Source organism: Oncorhynchus tshawytscha, linkage group LG26 (genome assembly GCF_018296145.1).
Source record: "Oncorhynchus tshawytscha isolate Ot180627B linkage group LG26, Otsh_v2.0, whole genome shotgun sequence".
Classification (NCBI taxonomy): domain Eukaryota; kingdom Metazoa; phylum Chordata; class Actinopteri; order Salmoniformes; family Salmonidae; genus Oncorhynchus; species Oncorhynchus tshawytscha.
Genome location: NC_056454.1, coordinates 37,546,049 through 37,570,082, shown reverse-complemented (window position 1 = coordinate 37,570,082; position 24,034 = coordinate 37,546,049). Strand labels below are relative to the sequence as shown.

Sequence of the window (24,034 nt, the reverse complement as noted above, 5' to 3'; positions counted from 1 at the left end):
ACAATCGAGAGCATCCTGGCGGGCTGTATCACCGCCTGGTATGGCAACTGCACCGCCCTCAACCGTAAGGCTCTCCAGAGGGTAGTGAGGTCTGCACAACGCATCACCGGGGGCAAACTACCTGTCCTCCAGGACACCTACACCACCCGATGCTACTGGAAGGCCATAAAGATCATCAAGGACATCAACCACCCGAGCCACTGCCTGTTCACCCCGCTGTCATCCAGAAGGCGAGGTCAGTACAGGTGCATCAAAGCTGGGACCGAGAGACTGAAAAACAGCTTCTATCTCAAGGCCATCAGACTGTTAAACAGCCACCACTAACATTGAGTGGCTACTGCCAACACACTGTCAATGACACTGACTCTACTCCAGCCACTTTAAAAATGGGAATTGATGGGAAATGATGTAAATATATCACTAGCCACTTTAAACAATGCTACCTTATATAATGTTACTTACCCTACATTATTCATCTCATATGCATACGTAGATACTGTACTCTATATCATCGACTGCATCCTTATGTAATACATGTATCACTAGCCACTTTAACTATGCCACTTGGTTTACATACTCATCTCATATGTATATACTGTACTCGATATCATCTACTGTATCTTGCCTATGCTGCTCTGTACCATCACTCATTCATATATCCTTATGTACATATTCTTTATCCCCTTACACTGTGTATAAGACAGTAGTTTTTTTGGAATTGTTAGTTAGATTACTTGTTCGTTATTACTGCATTGTCGGAACTAGAAGCACAAGCATTTCGCTACACTCGCATTAACATCTGCTAACCATGTGTATGTGACAAATAAAATTTGATTTGATTTGATTACCTATTGCAGATTCAATCTTCCCAGCCTGGTGCAGGTCTACAATTTTGTTTCTGGTGTCCTTTGACAGCTCTTTGGTCTTGGCCATAGTGGAGTTTGGAGTGTGACTGTTTGAGGTTGTGGGCAGGTGTCTTTTATACTGATAAGTTCAAACAGGTGCCATTAATACAGGTAACGAGTGGAGGACAGAGGAGCCTCTTAAAGAAGAAGTTGCAGGTCTGTGAGAGCCAGAAATCTTGCTTGTTTGTAGGTGACCAAATACTTATTTTCCACCATAATTAGCAAATAAATTCATTTAAAAAAATCCTACAATGTGATTTTCTGGATTTTCTTTTCTCATTTTGTCTGTCATAGTTGAAGTGTACCTATGATGAAAATTACAGACCTCTCTCATTTTTTTAAGTGGGAGAACTTGCACAATTGGTGGCTGACTAAATCCTTTTTTGCCCCACTGTATGAGTCAACAGGATGAGACCAAAACGTACAGAAGAGGTCTAGAGGCCATTTCTAAACGTTTCTAGCAATGGTACAAAGGTTCTTGATATCACGTTAATCACATCAATTTGAGAACTTGAACGCAAATCATTCTGTAAGCTATTTGAGTGTCAAAGAAGAAATCATTGCATTTTGTGTGTGTGTGTGTGTGTGTGTGTGTGTGTGTGTGTGTGGTTAATTAACTGAAATATGTTCAGTGCTAGCTGCACCTGTGCAGACCTGATTTGTGCCGTGCTCAGCTTAATCATGCGTGTTGTTACTACTGTGTCAATAACCAGGAAATTGTTGCCTTTGCCATGCCGACATTTTGTACACTGTGGAAGCCAAGGCTTCAGGTTCTTGGCACGTTCCCTTATTTGTTTTTCTGTTATTCTCTCTTGTTTCTAAGCCTTTTAAAGACAGTTATCATGACACTGTGGGTTTAGCACAACAGGGGTAACCACAGACAGCTTCAAAAGACACAATGGAAGTGACAGTTGGTACACTGTTTGTCTGTCTGGAGGCATAACCAACCAGCACCCGGACTGGACCCATATTCACAAAGCATCTAAGAGTAGGAGTTTTGATCTAGGATACATTATTATTTAAAAAGGCTAAAGTGATCCTAGATTAGCCTTCCTACTCTGAAATGTCCAGTGGTTACACTACACTGTCTGTCTGCAGAATTAAAGGAGACATTTTACAACCAAACCTTTATGTAAATGACATGTTATAGAAATGTCTAGAAACCTTTTTTGTGATTTTCCATGTTTTTGATAAACTTACCCCAAACAGCAAATCACTTCCTTATCCCCGTTGTGTAGTATGGGGGCCCCGAAAAACAAAAACACCCAAATATATCCTTTTAGAAAAGGCAAAGCTCTCAGTATAGTGATACAGGTCTTTAGATTCTGTACACATGAAATTGTGTCATTCCAAACTTTATCTGCAATGTTATTTTCCATTTTGTAGCCCAGGAAAAGTACCAGGAGTTCACAACAGTGACTTTCCCAGTACAGAAAGATTCTCTGTAATCAGAAAGCTGATGCCGCTGTGTTCTCACGTGAAGTATCAACCTTCAGAGGTTTTTTCCTGCGTAACGACTTAATGGCCACCCTCCATTAACGGACCAATTAGATATGAGTGATTAACGCAGGGTGGGACCTTGTTCTTAATTAAAGCGATGCTAATTGCGTACAACGACACAGAGACACTTAGCTACGTGCTTCAGGACACTGTCTAGTCCAGCATTAGGCTGGGTGTCTGAAGGGAGGGAGGGTTCCTGCACTCCACCCAGTACTAAGTTTCAGCTACAGCCACTTGCCCAGTCCCATCCATCCATCTATCCCAAACCCCTTCACCCATCCCCAGCTCCCCCATCCTTATCCGCAGCCCCCCCATCCTCATCCCCAGCCCCCCCATCCTTATCCCCAGCCCCTAGCTGCTGCAAGGTCCTCTACCCAGCCCAATCCCCTCAACCTGTTCCCAACCCCTTCAACCTGTCCCCATCCCCCTCAACCTGTTCCCATCCCCTTCAACCTGTCCCCATCCCCCTCAACATGTTCCCATCCCCTTCGACCTGTCCCCATCCCACTCAACATGTTCCCATCCCCCTCAACCTGTCCCCGTCCCCAACCCCTTCAACCTGTCCCCAGCCCCAGCCCCCTCAACCTAGCCCTATCCCACTCAACCTAGCCCCATCCCACCCAACCTGTCCACTCCCCATCCCCCAACCTGTCCCAATTCCCCTCAACCTGTCCCCAGCCTCCTCACCCTGTCCCCAGCTCCATCCCCATCCCCCTCAACCTCAACCTGTCCTCTGCCCCATCCACCTCAACCTGTCTTCAGCTCAATCCCCCTCAACATGTCCCCAGCCCCTCAACCTGTCCCCAGCCCCCTCAACCTGTCCCCAGCCCCCTCAATCCTCCCCTTCCCTCATCCACCTCCACCTGTCCCCAGTTCCATGCCCCCGACCTGTCCTCAGCCCCATCCCCCTCAACCCTCCCCAGCCCCTCAACCCCATCTACCTCAATCCCCCAGCCCCCTCAACCTGTCCCAAGCTCCATCCCCCTCAACCTGTCCCCATCCACCTCAATTCTCCCCTTCCCTCATCCACCTCAACCCTCCCCCACCCCATCCACCTCAACTCTCCCCACCCCACCCCATCCACCTTAACCCTCCCCAGTCCCCTCAAACCTCCCCAGCCCCAGCCACCTCAAACCTCCCCTTACCCAGCCACCTCAAATCTCCCCTAACCCAGCCACCTCAAATCTCCCCAGCCCCATCCACCTCAAACCTCCGCAGCCCCATCCACCTCAAACCTCCGCCGCCCCATCCACCTCAAACCTCCTCCGCCCCAGCCCCAGCCACCTCCACCAGCCCCAGCCACCTCAAACCTCCCCTCCCCAGCCACATCCACTTCAAACCTTGCCCTCCCCTACCCAGCCACCTCCACCCTCCCCAGCACCCTCCCCAGCACCATCCATCCCCACCCTCCCCAGCCCCATCCACATCCACCCTCCCCAGCCCCAGCTCCATCCACATCCACCCTCCCCCCGCTCCATCCACATCCACCCTCCCCAGCCCCATCCACATCCACCCTCCCCATCCACACCACATCCACCCTCCCCATCCACCCTCCCCATCCACAAACACCCTCCCCAGCCCCATCCACATCCACAAACACCCTCCCCAGCCCCATCCACCTCAACCCTCCCCAACATAGTATTTTCCCATGATAGAGCAGTAGCTGCTGCACCAAACCATACTTGTCTCTGTGCAAAAATGTCTTATTTATAGGATCAATTCCCTGTCCATATAAATGGCACCATATTCCCTACATAGGGCTTTTGTCAAAATAAGTGCACCATGGGCCCTGACCAAATGTAGTGCTCAGTATAGGGAATAGGGTGCCGTTTGGGATGCAAACTACGTGTCAGGGGTAGTGGGCTAATGGGAGTGGGTGTTCTGGGAAAGACAGGATTATGCAAAAAGAGAAGAAGAAAAACAAAGTGGTCACCTTATCAGGGAAAGAAAGAAAAAGAAAGTCTGACTGCTTTGTCTACAGGCACGCAGATTGAAAACAGCATTTGATATCTGCAGAACATAGCCTGTTCATGAGAACAGCAGAGACGAGCACAGCCCCTGGAGTGGCTGGAGTGACACTGCAGCACTAACATTGGCAAGTGGCATTTGATTGGCGAAGTGGAGAGCAGCTGAGAGGGAGGCAGTGAAGGGGGATGAGGGGCTAAAGCAGCACCTCTATAGTGTTCACCTCGCTGCAGAGAGAGAGAAAGAGAGCTCTGTCTGGGATGACAGTGGGACCACACAGCGTGTAGCGTAGAGAAGACCGGCAAATTAACCTTCCATAGGAGGGATAGAGTGTGTGTGTGTGTGTGTGTGTCTGTGTACCACACCACTCACTTCGCTTGCACTGTTTTCCTCTTGATCGCTGACCTAAATAGGTTTAGTATGTGTGTCAGACAGTCACAGCTATAGAGCTATCATTTCACACCTCATATCTACCCTCACTGTATTCCTTTCAATGAATCTCCTGATAGCGTCTTATCAGAATAAGGTCATGGTTCGTTGGTGCCAAGACTAATGTGCACCTTGCAGGTTGTAGCGTATCGAAAGTTACAGTAGTGTATGAGGTTTGCAGCTCCCAAGCTGTATAGAAAGTTACAGTAGTGTATGAGGTTTGCAGCTCCCAAGCTGTATAGAAAGTTACAGTAGTGTATGAGGTTTACAGCTCCCAAGCTGTATAGAAAGTTACAGTAGTGTATGAGGTTTGCAGCTCCCAAGCTGTATAGAAAGTTACAGTAGTGTATGATGTTTGCAGCTCCCAAGCTGTATAGAAAGTTACAGTAGTGTATGAGGTTTGCAGCTCCCAAGCTGTATAGAAAGTTACAGTAGTGTATGATGTTTGCAGCTCCCAAGCTGTATAGAAAGTTACAGTAGTGTATGAGGTTTGAAACTTTGAAATCAAGTGCAAACATAACACATCCTTAAAGTCCGAAACATGACCCAGCCAAGCTGCACTGCTTCTTGACACAATGCCCGCTTAACCCAGAAGCCAGCTGCACCAATGTTTCGGAGGGAACACCGTACACCTGGCGACCATGTTCGCGTGCATGCGACAGGAGTCGCTAGAGCGCGGGACAAGGAAATCTCGGCTTGCCAAACCCTCTCCTAACCCGGACGACGCTGGGCCAATTGTGCGCCACCTCATGGGTCTCCCAGTCACGGCCAGCTGTGACACAACCTGGGATCGAACCCGGGTCTGTAGTGACGCCTCAAGTGCCTTAGATCGCAGCGCCACTCGTGCAGCCCCCGCAAATGGATTTGAACAAACAATTTGTCCCCCCAATAAATGCGGCCCTCCGATGAATTTCAAAATCCCGATGTGGCCCTCGTAGCGTATCGAGCCAAAAGGTTTGCCTACCCCTGTATTATGTGGCCCTCGAGCCAAAAGGCCCTCGAGCCAAAAGGTTTGCCTACCCCTGTATTAGAGTGAGCCTGTGTCAGAATCCAGAATATAAAAACATGCTGTATATAGACCATATATCATTTGGAAGGGAAATGGTGTGTACAGTAGTAGGCTTATTAGCATGAACTATGTGGAGAAGTGTATACAGTCGTGGCAAAAAGTTTTGAGAATGACACAAATATATATTTTCACAAAGTCTGCTGCCTCAGTGTCTTTAGATATTTTTGTCAGAGGTTACTATGGAATACTGAAGTAAAATTACAAGCATTTCATAAGTGTCAAAGGCTTTTATTGACAATTACATGAGGTTGATGCAAAGAGTCAATATTTGCAGTATTTGATTTGAATCTCTTTTAGTCCCCATTTGGACTAATCTTCCAAGAGTCCTTAAACATTAAAATACAATTTATAATACAAACACATTTTCACATATAACACACTATTTCAAACATACATAATATACTAAGGTGCTAACACAATGACCCAATAAATACTCAATCTAAAAAATATTGATTCTTCATCTACTATAGTCCCACAACATTTCTATATACTATATTTAAATTGTTTAAAATAATATTTACATTTATATATTGAAAGGTTTCTAGTTTGCTCAGTTAATTTATTCCATTTCTTTATTGCTCTAAAGCAAAATAACATTTAGTTTATTTCTCTTTTCTGTCTGGATAACGCATAGATGGTGGACAATCTATTCCTAGTATTTACGGAATGTCTGTCTCTTACCAACTGAATACCGTTGTGAATAGAACTTGGCCGTTTTAAATTATGTATATTATGAAATAAAATAAGCATGGTTTTTTTCAATAATCCTGTCGATTGATGACCAACCAAGAACACTGCACATGACTGCAACAGAAGAACCATATCTCCACCTTAAAACAATCCTTGCTGCTTTATTCTGTGCATTCTGCAGCCTCCTTACTTCACTTAATGATGCATTTCCCCAGACCACAGAACAGTAGTTCACCTGACTCTCAATTAATGCTTGTTATTTGCTGAATAATTTTCCCTGGTAAATATTTAGCGATCCTTCTGATTATGCATGGTGTTTTAATATTTTTTTTTACATAGATTAGTTATTTGAGACGACCATGATAAGCTGCACTAGCTGCACTCCCAATAGTTTGGTTTCTGCCACTTCTTCAATTTATACTCCTCCCATACTTAATTTTATCCCATGCTGTTTTGGTCTTTTCCTAGTTCAACAGACCAACATAACTCTGGTTTTCTTGGTGTTTAAAACAAGTTTGTTTTGGCAAACCCACTTTCTGATATTCTCCAAATTTCCTTGTAAAGCCTGCTGTACCTGTTGAACCGATTGTCTTGCTGCATAAATTGTAGTGTTGACCATTATTTTTCAAGATCTCTGCAATCCACCCTGGCATGCTGTTAATTAACTTCTGGGCCACATCCTGACTGATGGCAGCCCACTCTTGCATAATCAATGCTTGGAGTTTGTCAGAATGTGTGGGTTTTTGTTTGTCCACCCACCTCTTGAGGATTGACCACAAGTTCTCAATGGGATTAAGGTCTGGGGAGATTCCTGGCCATGGACCCAAAATATCAATGTTTTGTTCCCCGGGCCACTAAGTTATCACTTTTGCCTTATGGCAAGGTGCTCCATCATGCTGGAAAATGTTGGTACCATTCTTTATTTATGGCTGTGTTCTTAGGCAAAATTGTGAGTGAGCCCACTCCCTTGGCTGAGATGCAACCCCACACATGAATGGTCTCAGGATGCTTTACTGTTGGCATGACACAGGACTGATGGTAGCGCTCACCTTGTCTTCTCCGGACAAGCTTTATTCCAGATGCCCCAAACAATGAGAAAGGGGATTCAGAGAAAATGACTTTACCTCAGTCCTCAGCAGTCCAGTCCCTGTACCTTTTGCAGAATATTAGTCTGTCCATGATGTTTTTCATGGAGAGAAGTGGCTTCTTTGCTGCCCTTCTTGACACCAAGCCATCCTCCAAAAGTCTTTGCCTCACTGTGCGTGCAGCTGCACTCACACCTGCCTGCTGCCATTCCTGAGCAAGCTCTGTACTGGTGGTGCCCCAATCCCACAGCTGAATCAACTTTAGGAGACGGTCCTGGCGCTTTCTGGACTTTCTTGGGCGCCCTGAAGCCTTCTTCACAACAATTGAACTGCTCTTCTTGAAGTTCTTGACAATCCAAAAAATGGTTGATTTAGGTGCAATCATACTGGCAGCAATATCCTTGCCTGTGAAGCCCTTTTTGTGCAAAGCAATGATGACGGCACGTTTCCTTGCAGGTAACCATGGTTGACAGAGGAAGAACAATGATTCCAAGCACCACCCTCCTTTTGAAGCTTCCAGTCTGTTATTCAAACTCAATCAGCATGACAGAGTGATCTCCAGCCTTGTTCTCGTCAACACTCACACCTGTGTTAACGAGAGAATCACTGTCATGATGTCAGCTGGTCCTATTGTGGCATGGCTGAAATGCAGTGGAAATGTTTTTTGGGGATTCAGTTCATTTGCATGGCAAATAGGAACTTTGAAATTAATTGCAATTCATCTGATCACTCTTCATAACATTCTAGAGTATATGCAAATTGCCATCATACAAACTGAGGCAGCAGACTTTGTGAAAATTAATATTTGTGTCATTCTCAAAAGTTTTGGCCACGACTGTACATATCCAGGAATTATAATTTGATAACTCCCGATAAGGGCGGTTCCCACCTCGGGCCAGGATACAGCCCTTGGAGGGAGTTGTCACACAATAATTCCCGGGTTCTCGGGCATTATTGGTTAATTGAACACTGGTCACCTTATATTCTGTTTCTATAATGCTGTTAACTCACTGTGTATGTATATACTTTATTCTCCACATATCTCATCCGAATATACCTACTACTGCATTCTGAAGTTGCTACCCAAGCGGGCTGGTCACTTTAGTTATTTTTGTATGTTTTGACCCAGTCGTTCATTCTAATTGTTCTATTCATTCGATGTTGGTATGCTAAACAAATCAGTGGCATGTAGCTAGCTAGCTGAGATTCAATGATGAGACAAGTTCAATAATGAATGATTAAAAAAATATCCAATAGGCATACATAGGTAACAACTATTATGGTGAGCCAGTCCGAGCTTACCAAGCTTGTTGGTGATGTTAATAGTAATGTTTCCATTGATGGCACGTGTGGAAGAACTGTCTATGGTCCTGGCGCTGGTTGCTGACAGCGGGTGCTTGCCTCTTCTTTGGCAGAGAATGGGACGTCCCACTCACATCGTTGGCAGCGAAAATGGCACTCCAGTGCTTTCTGCCAATAACTATTGAGTGAGCTCTCACACCGATTTCCACTCATAGCCATTCCAGTCTGTTATTCGAACTCAATCAGCATGACAGAGTGATCTCCAGCCTTGTCCTCGTCAACACTCACACCTTTGTTAATGAGAGAATCCCTGACATGATGTCAGCTGGTCCTTGCATACAGGCCCGCATTGGATAACTTTTGCATTCAAGTTGCTAACCAAGCGGGCTGATCGTTAGATATTTTCTCGAGTCTTGACCCAGTCATTCATTCTAAATCGTTCTATACATTCAATGTTGCTATGTAAAACAAATCAGTGGCATGTAGCTAGCTGAGATTCAATGATTATGAGAGACAACAAGTTCAATAATTAATGATTTAATAATATCCAATAGGCCTACATAAGCTGGTTAATGAATTAATGGAATTCTGAGTGTTTACGGTTTCCATGTTGAATTATTAGTTTCTTGTTGATACACAGGAGAGCACGCATTTGTAAAATGATACATTGTTGCACAGGTCGTAGAGGCAGACCGGTAGGTTTATAACCCCCAACTGTTTCAAACCAAATAGCAGCATGGAAATATATTGTGTAGACAATTTTCTTCAGCGGGAGATGAATACATCATGGTATTTTGTGGAAGTTGTTATCCCTCAAATCAACCAATTAGCATCCAGGATGCAAACAGCCTGTTTTATAATGACTCTACATACATGGGACATTCGTCTCAAGGAGCAAGGCTAGTGATGGCTGTTCAAGTCAAACTAACACAGGAGTGAATGCTCTCATTGTGATGCATTTTAATGACTCAGTGTATTTATATGTTTTGAACCTGGGGAAACTGTTTAGAGTTCAGCTATGCCAACATCTTTGTGACACCGTCTTTAGATAGGGAGATAAGAATAGTTCCTTATGATTTCCTTTCCACGACAAATGAAACCATTAGACATAAAGAGTATAAAGAATTGAGGATACTGCCTGTAGGTTCTGACAGAAAGGAAAGATAGCGAGGTGAATACAACAAGGCTGTGTGTGTGTGTGTGTGATCCCACAGCTCTGTCATTTTTTCTCAAGTACCTGTCTGATGATAACCTTGAAAAGAAGACTCTTTTGTCTCCTTTGAGCCACTACTATCTTGGTGGAAGTAGAGGGTGCTCTGGTCTGCATCCCATCATCTCCTCTTGTCTCTCTCTCATCCTGAAATCTCTGATGCTAATCCAGGACGGTTGAAGGGTCTGAGACGATGTCGGTCTCATTAAGATAAGAATCTCAAGTGTTAAGTGCCTGGCTATCTTGACGTGCTCCACATTTTCCCGCATGCAAATAAAGTTCTGTCGATTCCATGTATGTTTCATTAGACCCTTAAAAGGTGAAACCACTTGGAGAGAGGAAGTGGACAGAAAAAAGAGGAGGACGGCCCAACCAAACAAGCCCCATGTGGAGGATCATTTTTTACTTCAAAGTGTTATTCACAAGGGCCTGTTTATTTTTAATGAGTCCAGGATGGGAAAGTAAAGTCGACTTTGTGAAGAAGTTTTTAAATTGTGTTGCTGTGGCAACAATTATGAGTCAACATCCATTTTAGCCACAGGGTTCTAGTCAAAAGCAGTGCAATATGTGGGGAATAGAGTGCCATTTCAAAAGTAAACATTCATTTCAGCCAGGGAAATCAAACTGTGTGTTTGCCTCAGACAATTAGCTACATCACAGGCCCAGTTAGAATAAGGGGAAGTTCAGGCAGGCTGGCGGGCCTGTTTCAGTGCTTCAGAAGGTGAGCATCAACACAGAGTTCAGATAGCTATTGAAACACACCTTTTTCATTATGGGTGCGTACCAGAGCAGGTCATTTGTATGAAATTGGCAGAAAATGCTGTAAATGCTCTAATGTAAAAAATGACCTTAAGAAGTGATCAGTTTGAAAATGTCTAAATTGTCTTCCAGAACTGCTTTTACTGTAGTACATTCAGAGTGAATAAAGTGAGTAATGATACGCTAGTTCAGAAAACAATTCTCAACTTTGAAGACAATCTGTATCTTTGGTATGTTCTAAACCCAGCAGACATGTTGTGGGTGTTGGGTCAGGTGTGTGTTCCTCACCTGGCTGACTCTGGCAGGGGTGAGGATCATGTCCAAAACTCCTGACCAGCCTGCCACCACTCCTGTAGGCACCGCGTAGGCCAACGCTATCATCAGGAACCGGAAATTACTGGAGGGCAAGAGAGAGAGAAACAAATGTGTTTTAGCAGCAAGTTCTACAGTATCACTGCCTAGAGAAGTCCTACAGTATCACTGCCTAGAGAAGTCCTACAGTATCACTGCCTAGTAAAGTCCTACAGTATCACTGCCTAGTAAAGTCCTAGAGTATCACTGCCTAGTAAAGTCCTACAGTATCACTGCCTAGAGAAGTCCTACACTATCACTGCCTAGAGAAGTCCTACACTATCACTGCCTAGTAAAGTCCTACACTATCACTGCCTAGAGAAGTCCTACACTATCACTGCCTAGTAAAGTCCTACAGTATCACTGCCTAGAGAAGTCCTACACTATCACTGCCTAGTAAAGTCCTACACTATCACTGCCTAGAGAAGTCCTACACTATCACTGCCTAGTAAAGTCCTACACTATCACTGCCTAGTAAAGTCCTACACTATCACTGCCTAGAGAAGTCCTACACTATCACTGCCTAGAGAAGTCCTACACTATCACTGCCTAGTAAAGTCCTACACTATCACTGCCTAGAGAAGTCCTACACTATCACTGCCTAGTAAAGTCCTACACTATCACTGCCTAGAGAAGTCCTACACTATCACTGCCTAGTAAAGTCCTACACTATCACTGCCTAGTAAAGTCCTACACTATCACTGCCTAGTAAAGTCCTACACTATCACTGCCTAGAGAAGTCCTACACTATCACTGCCTAGAGAAGTCCTACACTATCACTGCCTAGTAAAGTCCTACACTATCACTGCCTAGTAAAGTCCTACACTATCACTGCCTAGTAAAGTCCTACACTATCACTGCCTAGTAAAGTCCTACACTATCACTGCCTAGAGAAGTCCTACACTATCACTGCTTAGAAAAGTCCTACACTATCACTGCCTAGAAAAGTCCTACACTATCACTGCCTAGAGAAGTCCTACACTATCACTGCCTAGTAAAGTCCTACACTATCACTGCCTAGAGAAGTCCTACACTATCACTGCCTAGTAAAGTCCTACAGTATCACTGCCTAGAGAAGTCCTACACTATCACTGCCTAGAGAAGTCCTACACTATCACTGCCTAGAGAAGTCCTACACTATCACTGCCTAGTAAAGTCATACAGTATCACTGCCTAGTAAAGTCCTACACTATCACTGCCTAGTAAAGTCCTACAGTATCACTGCCTAGAAAAGTCCTACACTATCACTGCCTAGAGAAGTCCTACACTATCACTGCCTAGTAAAGTCCTACACTATCACTGCCTAGTAAAGTCCTACACTATCACTGCCTAGAGAAGTCCTACACTATCACTGCCTAGTAATGTCCTACACTATCACTGCCTAGAGAAGTCCTACACTATCACTGCCTAGTAAAGTCCTACACTATCACTGCCTAGAGAAGTCCTACACTATCACTGCCTAGTAAAGTCCTACACTATCACTGCCTAGAGAGGTCCTACACTATCACTGCCTAGTAAAGTCCTACACTATCACTGCCTAGTAAAGTCCTACACTATCACTGCCTAGAGAAGTCCTACACTATCACTGCCTAGAGAAGTCCTACACTATCACTGCCTAGTAAAGTCCTACACTATCACTGCCTAGTAAAGTCCTAGAGTATCACTGCCTAGTAAAGTCCTAGAGTATCACTGCCTAGTAAAGTCCTACACTATCACTGCCTAGTAAAGTCCTACACTATCACTGCCTAGAGAAGTCCTACACTATCACTGCCTAGTAAAGTCCTACACTATCACTGCCTAGTAAAGTCCTACACTATCACTGCCTAGTAAAGTCCTAGAGTATCACTGCCTAGTAAAGTCCTACACTATCACTGCCTAGAGAAGTCCTACACTATCACTGCCTAGTAAAGTCCTACACTATCACTGCCTAGAGAAGTCCTACACTATCACTGCCTAGAGAAGTCCTACACTATCACTGCCTAGAGAAGTCCTACACTATCACTGCCTAGTAAAGTCCTACACTATCACTGCCTAGAGAAGTCCTACACTATCACTGCCTAGTAAAGTCCTACACTATCACTGTCTAGTAAAGTCCTACACTATCACTGCCTAGTAAAGTCCTACACTATCACTGCCTAGTAAAGTCCTACACTATCACTGCCTAGAGAAGTCCTACACTATCACTGCCTAGTAAAGTCCTACACCATCACTGCCTAGTAAAGTCCTACACTATCACTGCCTAGTAAAGTCCTACACTATCACTGCCTAGTAAAGTCCTACACTATCACTGCCTAGTAAAGTCCTACACTATCACTGCCTAGTAAAGTCCTACACTATCACTGCCTAGTAAAGTCCTACACTATCACTGCCTAGTAAAGTCCTACACTATCACTGCCTGGTAAAGTCCTACACTATCACTGCCTAGTAAAGTCCTACACTATCACTGCCTAGTAAAGTCCTACACTATCACTGCCTAGTAAAGTCCTACACTATCACTGCCTAGTAAAGTCCTACACTATCACTGCCTAGTAAAGTCCTACACTATCACTGCCTAGTAAAGTCCTACACTATCACTGCCTAGTAAAGTCCTACACTATCACTGCCTAGTAAAGTCCTACACTATCACTGCCTAGAGAAGTCCTACACTATCACTGCCTAGTAAAGTCCTACACTATCACTGCCTAGTAAAGTCCTACACTATCACTGCCTAGAGAAGTCCTACACTATCACTGCCTAGTAAAGTCCTACACTATCACTGCCTAGTAAAGTCCTACACTATCACTGCCTAGTAAAGTCCTACACTATCACTGCCTAGTAAAGTCCTACACTATCACTGCCTAGTAAAGTCCTACACTATCACTGCCTAGTAAAGTCCTACACTATCACTGCCTAGTAAAGTCCTACACTATCACTGCCTAGTAAAGTCCTACACTATCACTGCCTAGTAAAGTCCTACACTATCACTGCCTAGTAAAGTCCTACACTATCACTGCCTAGAGAAGTCCTACACTATCACTGCCTAGTAAGGTCCTACACTATCACTGCCTAGTAAAGTCCTACACTATCACTGCCTAGTAAAGTCCTACACTATCACTGCCTAGTAAAGTCCTACACTATCACTGCCTAGTAAAGTCCTACACTATCACTGCCTAGTAAAGTCCTACACTATCACTGCCTAGTAAAGTCCTACACTATCACTGCCTAGTAAAGTCCTACACTATCACTGCCTAGTAAAGTCCTACACTATCACTGCCTAGTAAAGTCCTACACTATCACTGCCTAGTAAAGTCCTACACTATCACTGCCTAGTAAAGTCCTACACTATCACTGCCTAGTAAAGTCCTACACTATCACTGCCTAGAGAAGTCCTACACTATCACTGCCTAGTAAAGTCCTACACTATCACTGCCTAGAAAAGTCCTACACTATCACTGCCTAGAGAAGTCCTACACTATCACTGCCTAGTAAAGTCCTACACTATCACTGCCTAGTAAAGTCCTACACTATCACTGCCTAGTAAAGTCCTACACTATCACTGCCTAGTAAAGTCCTACACTATCACTGCCTAGTAAAGTCCTACACTATCACTGCCTAGTAAAGTCCTACACTATCACTGCCTAGTAAAGTCCTACACTATCACTGCCTAGTAAAGTCCTACACTATCACTGCCTAGTAAAGTCCTACACTATCACTGCCTAGTAAAGTCCTACACTATCACTGCCTAGTAAAGTCCTACACTATCACTGCCTAGTAAAGTCCTACAGTACCACTGCCTAGTAAAGTCCTACACTATCACTGCCTAGAGAAGTCCTACACTATCACTGCCTAGTAAAGTCCTACACTATCACTGCCTAGAGAAGTCCTACACTATCACTGCCTAGTAAAGTCCTACACTATCACTGCCTAGTAAAGTCCTACACTATCACTGCCTAGAAAAGTCCTACACTATCACTGCCTAGAGAAGTCCTACACTATCACTGCCTAGTAAAGTCCTACACTATCACTGCCTAGTAAAGTCCTAGAGTATCACTGCCTAGTAAAGTCCTAGAGTATCACTGCCTAGTAAAGTCCTACACTATCACTGCCTAGTAAAGTCCTACACTATCACTGCCTAGAGAAGTCCTACACTATCACTGCCTAGTAAAGTCCTACACTATCACTGCCTAGTAAAGTCCTACACTATCACTGCCTAGTAAAGTCCTAGAGTATCACTGCCTAGTAAAGTCCTACACTATCACTGCCTAGAGAAGTCCTACACTATCACTGCCTAGTAAAGTCCTACACTATCACTGCCTAGAGAAGTCCTACACTATCACTGCCTAGAGAAGTCCTACACTATCACTGCCTAGAGAAGTCCTACACTATCACTGCCTAGTAAAGTCCTACACTATCACTGCCTAGAGAAGTCCTACACTATCACTGCCTAGTAAAGTCCTACACTATCACTGCCTAGTAAAGTCCTACACTATCACTGCCTAGTAAAGTCCTACACTATCACTGCCTAGTAAAGTCCTACACTATCACTGCCTAGAGAAGTCCTACACTATCACTGCCTAGTAAAGTCCTACACCATCACTGCCTAGTAAAGTCCTACACTATCACTGCCTAGAGAAGTCCTACACTATCACTGCCTAGTAAAGTCCTACACTATCACTGCCTAGTAATGTCCTACACTATTACTGCCTAGAGAAGTCCTACACTATCACTGCCTAGTAAAGTCCTACACTATCACTGCCTAGAGAAGTCCTACACTATCACTGCCTAGTAAAGTCCTACACTATCACTACCTAGTAAAGTCCTACACTATCCTAAACTAGCAAAGTCCCATTTAAGTCCATTATGAGTCATCATGACAAACTAAACATTTAACTCAAAAAGTTTACATTTGGTGATGAACGAAGGGTAATCTCTGGGGCAAGAAAAACTATAACCCGTGTGCATGGCAGGAGTACATATGTCTGTCTGAGACAATATAGAGCAGAGCAAAGCCTCACCCGTCTCCTTCCTTCTCTCTGGTTGATAATGTGTTGAGACGTGCCACCAGACAGCCTCTGGCTTTCCTATCCTGTCAGCTAGCACCACACAGCATCTCTGACTGTCAGGCACGATCTATCCCACATCACAATGTGGTGACAGAGAGATAAACACCTGGCCATGAACCAGGAAGAGATGAGAAGAGCTGCTTGACAGGCTGGCAATACTAGCTCCAAGATGAGGTTGGAATACGGGGGAGAGCAGCTAAGAAATGGAATCGTCAAATGGAGAACCGGGAACCTTTCATGTGGTGACACCAACCACATACACAGACACACAGACACCTACTTAATAACATATTTACTTGTATAAATGGGTTTGGAAATAGTAGCATGTCAAACAAAGTCATTTCCCGCATCTGAGATGTTGATCTGAGACAATGATTTCCTCTGATTGTTCTGTGACTCCAAGATCCCTGGAAGGAAGATTATGGCCTTCTGCTAATCGAGTGGATTACGCCAATCACATCTGAATCAATTCCCCCGGCCCTGCTTCCTCTCTGTGAGTCTACAAATAACACATTTACCACCTGCTGTAAACATAGTGTTCATGGTTGTGAGAACATTAAGGCTAGATGCTATGCAGTCAGAAATGATGAGTGTATCGGTTAGGACCAGGGACAACTAAGTGAGATACCCACATTAGGGAAACAGAACCTAATCTTGTGTGCTCTTTCACTAGCTAACAGCCTGAGAGGAGAGACATACGAGACTGAGGGTCTTTAATATAAACTGTTGTAAGGGTTTGGTCATATCAATGGGACTTTGGCCAGTTCTGTCAGTCTTTGTAAACACTGACAAATAACCACCCTCTCTGTGGTTTTCCTCAGGGTTGTTTCTGATCTCCCCCTGAGGATGAGGAACGCCTTAAGAATTCACCGGCTGCCCCTCCACCATACGCACAGGACGCCGCTGGCATATCAATGGAAACAAACAAATGCATGAGTAAACGGCTGCTGTCCGTAGTGAACGGACGTTAGGGAAACAAAAACAATCCTCCACAGAGAGACAGGGGAGACAGATTTCCCCTTCCATGACGGCTGCTGTCACTGTCAGCCTAGACGCCTGGTGATTTAATGGTGCTGTTAGGCGGGTGAAGTGATGGTTCCCAAATGAAATCAGCGGCGTGGAGACGCAGCGGGGACAGGGTCTTATGGTTGATTGTAATTGGTCATAGAGTGATTGGAGTGGTGCCAGACAGACAGTGTTAGCAGCGAGGTGAGAGTGGGGGATGGGGGGGCTCCTCTGTTAGCGAGAGTCTCCGCTCTGTGTTCAGACACACACATACAGGCTCCTGGACGCACTGGCCTGATGATTAGAGAGACATTTGTAGAAATGCTCATAAACCACGAAGGGCTGGCACTCTTACTCCTCTCACTTGATTAGCTATTCGTCCGTGCTGAGACGGAACAGGCATAAACTAACTCTAAGGAGAGAGACGGACAGGGAAGTAGACTAGGGGCTGTACGTATCAAGAGTAGAAATGCTGAGGATCAAGTACCCCTCTTCATTCATTATAATCAATAAGGTTGAGCTAATCCTAGATCCTCACTCCTACTTTGTGAAAACGGACCGATCATGGATTTAAAATAATTGGATTTGTGTAAGCATTGGCTGGAGGGAGTTTTCCATGATGTTTTCCACCCAGTACCCTGTCCTGTGGTACTCGACTACTTGGCCTTGGAGGAGTTGAGAGTCGAGAGAGAGACGGACTCGTAAAAGTGTGTTGATGGAACGCTCTCTCTATCTCTGCTGTGATGGCAGGAATCAATATCAGCACCTTTTTCCATCCCACAGCTTAGTTAGATCACTGTATAGAAAGGCTGTCCCAAATGGCACCCTATGCCCCATGTAGTGCACTATATAGCCCACAGGGCTCTGGTCAAAAGGTTTAATCCATGTAATAGGGTGCTATTTGGGACACAGGCTAAGTAAGCACAGCACAGGTCCGCCCTGTGCAGGGTGAAATATTCCGGGGAGCCATGAAGCCAGAGGCATCATCAGCTAAGTGCCATTTGTCCTTGACAGGTCTTGGCTGGAGTTCAATGCATCAGAATGAGCAGGAGAAAACGTTCCAAGGCAAAATGACTGTTATTGTAATAATGGGACCTTCATTAATGCTGCTAGCTAACATCATTACTATTCTCAGGGCAGTGGTCACGTAGTACTGATAACCTTTCTAAATGTGTGGAGAGCTGGGTAACATCCCAAATGGCACCCTATTCCATATATAGTGCACTACTTTTGACCAGACCCGTGTTGTGATTAGGCTCTGCAGCGGAAGGGAACGGCTGGGCGAACCTATCATTTACTACGGTTCAAAACTCTGTCTGGCACAACAACAGAATGGAAGGAAGGGGCAAAAATGGTGGCTTAGGATACTGGCTTAGAAAACAGAGCAAACTTTAGAAAACAGAATGTTGCTGCTAACCCAGGTCCATCTTTCTTTGACGAGTGGAACTTAGATACTCAAGGCCCAATTTTTCCCTTCCTTCTGTCCACAATCCTTCTGTAGAGTAGAACTCCCAGGAGCCAGACAGCCACTGATGCTGCTTGAGTGTGATACAGTTCAGACTGGCCGCTGGAAGGCTGCTTATCAGTGGGACTCCAGATCGCATTACAGTCCCAATGGGGCAGTCCAGACAAAGTGTGTGTGTGTGTGTCAGACAGTGTGCACACTGGGTTTATGACCTCTCTTGAAGCTCTGTGCTTAGCAGCTTAGTTTGTTATTGTTTATCATCAGTGAGAGTCAGTAAGAACTAGAGACAGAAAGAGAGAGAGCAAGAGAGAGAAAGAGAGATCTGCCTGTCTGGAGGGGCTGACTGTAGGGAGTTACAGAAAGCCAAGCAGCCAACCCACTTGCTGACTGCTGTCCACAGCCCAGCGCTTCATCCCAGTCCCACAACCCACAGGCCATCATTCCTCGGCCCATTCCAGTCCACCACAACCAGACAGGATACGCACCACAGGAACAGAATCCGCGGATGGCAATGAGTGCTCTAGCTCTCATCCAAAAACAGCACCATTTCCCCCCAGCTCTCAGTGTGTGTGTGATGCAAGGCTAGAGGGACAGTGCATTCTGAATGTTGCATGAGTATGTTACAGGACCCCAGACTCCAGAGGACCCTGGCTGTATGAGTACAGTATGTTACAGGACCCCAGACTCCAGAAGACCCTGGCTGTATGAGTACAGTATGTTACAAGACCACAGACTCCAGAAGACCCTGGCTGTATGAGTACAGTATGTTACAGGACCCCAGACTCCAGAGGACCCTGGCTGTATGAGTACAGTATGTTACAGGACCCCAGACTCCAGAGGACCCTGGCTGTATGAGTACAGTATGTTACAGGACCCCAGACTCCAGAGGACCCTGGCTGTATGAGTACAGTATGTTACAGGACCCCAGACTCCAGAGGACCCTGGCTGTATGAGTACAGTATGTTACAGGACCCCAGACCCCAGAAGACCCTGGCAGTATGAGTACAGTATCTTACAGGACCCCAGACTCCAGAGGACCCTGGCTGTATGAGTACAGTATGTTACAGGACCCCAGACCCCAGAAGACCCTGGCTGTATGAGTACAGTATGTTACAGGACCCCAGACCCCAGAAGACCCTGGCAGTATGAGTACAGTATGTTACAGAACAACAGACTCCAGAGGACCCTGGCTGTATGAGTACAGTATGTTACAGGACCCCAGACTCCAGAGGACCCTGGCTGAATGAGTACAGTATCTTACAGGACCCCAGACCCCAGAAGACCCTGGCTGTATGAGTACAGTATGTTACAGGACCCCAGAAGACCCTGGCTGTATGAGTACAGTATGTTACAGGACCCCAGAAGACCCTGGCTGTATGAGTACAGTATGTTACAGGACCCCAGAAGACCCTGGCTGTATGAGTACAGTATGTTACAGGACCCCAGAAGACCCTGGCTGTATGAGTACAGTATGTTACAGGACCCCAGACTCCAGAAGACCCTGGCTGTGTATGGATGAGGAGATGACGATTCTGATTATTTATTTATTAAGCATGGCCAGTGGAATGCCATGGGAATGCCAGGGGCACCTTAAGGCAGTGTAATTAATCTAGGGGGAGAGATGATATGTCTTTGATGCACATTAACTAGCGGCCCAAACAGTACATGTACAGTGCCTTGCGAAGTATTCGGCCCCCTTGAACTTTGCGACCTTTTGCCACATTTCCGGCTTCAAACATAAAGACATAAAACTGTATTTTTTTGTGAAGAATCAACAACAAGTGGGACACAATCATGAAGTGGAACGACATTTATTGGATATTTCAAACTTTAACAAATCAAAAACTGAAAAATTGGGCATGCAAAATTATTCAGCCCCCTTAAGTTAATACATTGTAGCGTCACCTTTTGCTGCGATTACAGCTGTAAGTCGCTTGGGGTATGTCTGAATACTTTCGCAAGGCACTGTACATAATCTCCACCCTGCACAGCCAGAAGAGGACTGGCCACCCCTCAGAGCCTGGTTCCTATCTAGGTTTCATCCTAGGTTCCGGACTTTCTAGGGAGTTTTTCCTAGCCACTGTGCTTCTACATCTGCATTGTTTCCTGTTTGGGGTTTTAGGCTGGGTTTCTGTACAGCACTTTGTCACATCTGCTGATGTAAAAATAGCTTTAGAAATAAATGTGATTGAAGGCATCATACAACTTAATTGCAGATCACTCCGTTGATTCGGGTTCATGACAGGTTCATCTCAGCATGCTGCTCTATTCAGAGTGGTTCTGTAAAACTACATCAATATGCTTTCTACATTGCTGTACGGTGCATTGCCTGTCAGTAAAGTAAAGTAATATGAATTCCTGCTTTTAGTGTTGGTGTGTGATGATGTCAAAGGACCAGACAGCACATACCTGAGTAGTCTGCAGATGCTGCTGCTGTAGCGGAGTCTCTGGCTGGCAGCGGCTACACTGGGGGGTCTGGGGGGCCGGGAGGGGAAGTAGAACAGCACCGCAGCAAACAGCACCGCCACCACACCAAGCTCTATAGGAAGAAAGACAGCTCAGTGGGTTATTAACCTTAAGGTCAAAGATAAAGGTTATTATTAGCCTCCTAATGACCTGAACTCAGTCAATGTGTCAGTAACAAACCCATTCCATGCAGAGATACAGTCGGAACTTTACAACTTTTCGTTTTTCAACCACTCCACACATTTCTTGTTAACAAATTATAGTTTCGGCAAGTCGGTTAGGACATCTACTTTGTGCATGACACAAGTAATTTTTCCAACAATTGTTTACAGACAGATTATTACACTTATAATTCACTGTATCACAATTCCAGTGGGTCAGAATTTTACATACACTAGGTTGACTATGCCTTTAAACAGCTTGGAAAATTCCATAAAATGACGTTATGGCTTTAGAAGCTTCTGATAGGCTAATTGACATCATTTGAGTCAATTGGAGGTGTACCTGTGGATGTATTTCAAGGCCTACCTTCAAACTCAGTGCCTCTTTGCTTGACATCATGGGAAAGAAAATCAGCCAAGACTTCAGAAAAAAGATTGTAGAACTCCACAAGTCTGGTTCATCCTTGGGAGCAATTTCCAAACGCCTGAAGGTACCACGTTCATTTGTACAATCAATAGTAGACAAGTATAAACACCATGGGACCACATAGCTGTGATACCGCTCAGGAAGGAGACGCGTTCTGTCTCCTAGAGATTAAAGTACTTTGGTACAAAAGTGTCTAAATCCACAGTAAAACAAGTCATATATCGACAAAACCTGAAAGGCCGCTCAGCAAGAAAGAAGCCACTGCTCCAAAACCGCCATAAAAAAGACAGACTACGGTTTGCAACTGCACATGTGGACAAAGATCGTACTGCCATGACGTTGGCCTGGGGGTAGGTTTATGATAGTCATAAATACCTCTTCCCCCTTTTTTCCTCTCTCTACCCTACTGATGTGAAATTTGAAAACCCCTTGGTTAACAGAGATTCTGGGAACATCAGTAGGTGGGGGGAAATGAACTATATTCTGGTAATCTGACCAATTGAACATATGCGGTGGTACTTAATGAATATGATGTCAGTTCGGTTGTCATCTGGGACTTTCTCATCAATGATATGATGACAAACTCTACAGAAAGTCTGGACATTGTGGTTATCGGAGTCAATTTAAATGTTTGAATATAAAATGATTGGTGAAGAGATTAAATGTAATTTTAACTTCCAAATGAGAGATTTGGGTTTTAATAAGGTTAGGGCTCTCATCAATCAGTGGGCCGCCCCTGTGAAGAGACATGGGTTATAAAACTTTTCAGACACACCCTTCTCGCTCCACTATATAAAGCCTTGACGAAAATGTAACCTCCTGTTCCAAGTACGTGAGGCCTGCAGCCTCTGTGTTAAAAGGTCTAACATGTCAACTACAGAACTAAGCCAACCTCAGCATGAGCTTTGGTTGCGAATGGTATGAACTTTGAACTCTTATTCACTACAGAAGTGATACCTGCTAGCCGTTGAGTTAGCAGCGGCCGCTGCAAACGCGGGCTAGGAAAGAACAGACAGAATATCCCGTCTACCACACAATGACGTTACTACAACGTATCCAATTGACCACCAGAGACATTCTTCAAAGGACAAAGGACTCGGTTTGGCATTACAGCCATCCATCTACCACCAACCTACCGAAGCGCAGCTCAGAGTAAATATTTATTGCATTTTCCTTTTCCAAATGGGCGGTAATTTAGAATGCATAAGATACTGTACGATAGCACAGCTTCTCCCTTTGTTCCTCAGTCTTCCCGCTCTTTCACTCAAACCCAGCCCTTTTCTTTTGTGTAACCAGCTGTCATATCTATTCCATCCGCTAGGGACGTTTTCCTTTATGATATAATTTGTAATCAAGGTATGATTCATTCTATGAATTTGTAATTCTGTGTGATTAGTTAGGTGTTTAGTAAATAAATCATTAAACTCAATTTTGTATTGCTGATTCAACTTGTTAGCCAGGGTTCGTGAAGATAACCAAGAATGTACAACTTTCAGATGAGACTGAATTAAGGTGACGATTAATATTGACTAATATTGCTGTAAAATATTACTAGGCCTTGAGAGTTAATTTGGAAGATAACAGCTATATAAATATTATTTTGTGGTGCCCCGACTCTCTAGTTCCATTTACATGATTAGCTCAATCAGGTAATATAATGACCATCACATGACCATCTGATCATTTATCACTCCAGTGTTATTAATCTGCAAAATTGTAATTATTCGCCTACCTCCTCATGCCTTTTGCACACAATGTATATAGACTCCCCTTTTTTTTCTACTGTGTTATTGACTTGTTAATTGTGTACTCCATGTGTAACTCTGTGTTGTCTGTTCACACTGCTATGCTTTATCTTGGCCAGGTCGCAGTTGCAAATGAGAACTTGTTCTCAACTAGCCTACCTGGTTAAATAAAGGTGAAATAAAAATAAATACAATTTAAAACAATATTAATTAAAGAGAAAGGATTTTATAGAATAGCATGTCATATCACTTAATCTGGCATAGCCAAAGACACGACAGTACTTTTTAGAGAAATGTCCTCTGGTCTGATGAAACAAACAGAACTGTTTGGCCATAATGACCATCATTATGTTTGAAGGGAAAAGGGGAAGGCCAAAGAACACCATCCCAACCATGAAGCACGGGGGTGGCAGCATCAAACATGGGGGTGCTTTGCTGCAGGAGGGACTGGCGTACTT

General features: G+C 44.4%; 1 protein-coding gene across 1 annotated transcript in view; it reads right to left on the bottom strand.

The window, feature by feature from the left end:
• LOC112225590 (solute carrier family 49 member 4) overlaps nt 1-24,034 on the bottom strand; it is a 95,126-nt gene that overhangs the window by 41,753 nt on the left and 29,339 nt on the right. The window contains exons 4-5 of the mRNA XM_024389678.2: nt 21,187-21,316; nt 11,203-11,311 (exon numbers count right to left, since the gene is read on the bottom strand). Coding sequence (XP_024245446.1) covers nt 11,203-11,311; nt 21,187-21,316 — 239 coding nt within the window. The remainder of the gene's footprint in view (nt 1-11,202; nt 11,312-21,186; nt 21,317-24,034) is intronic.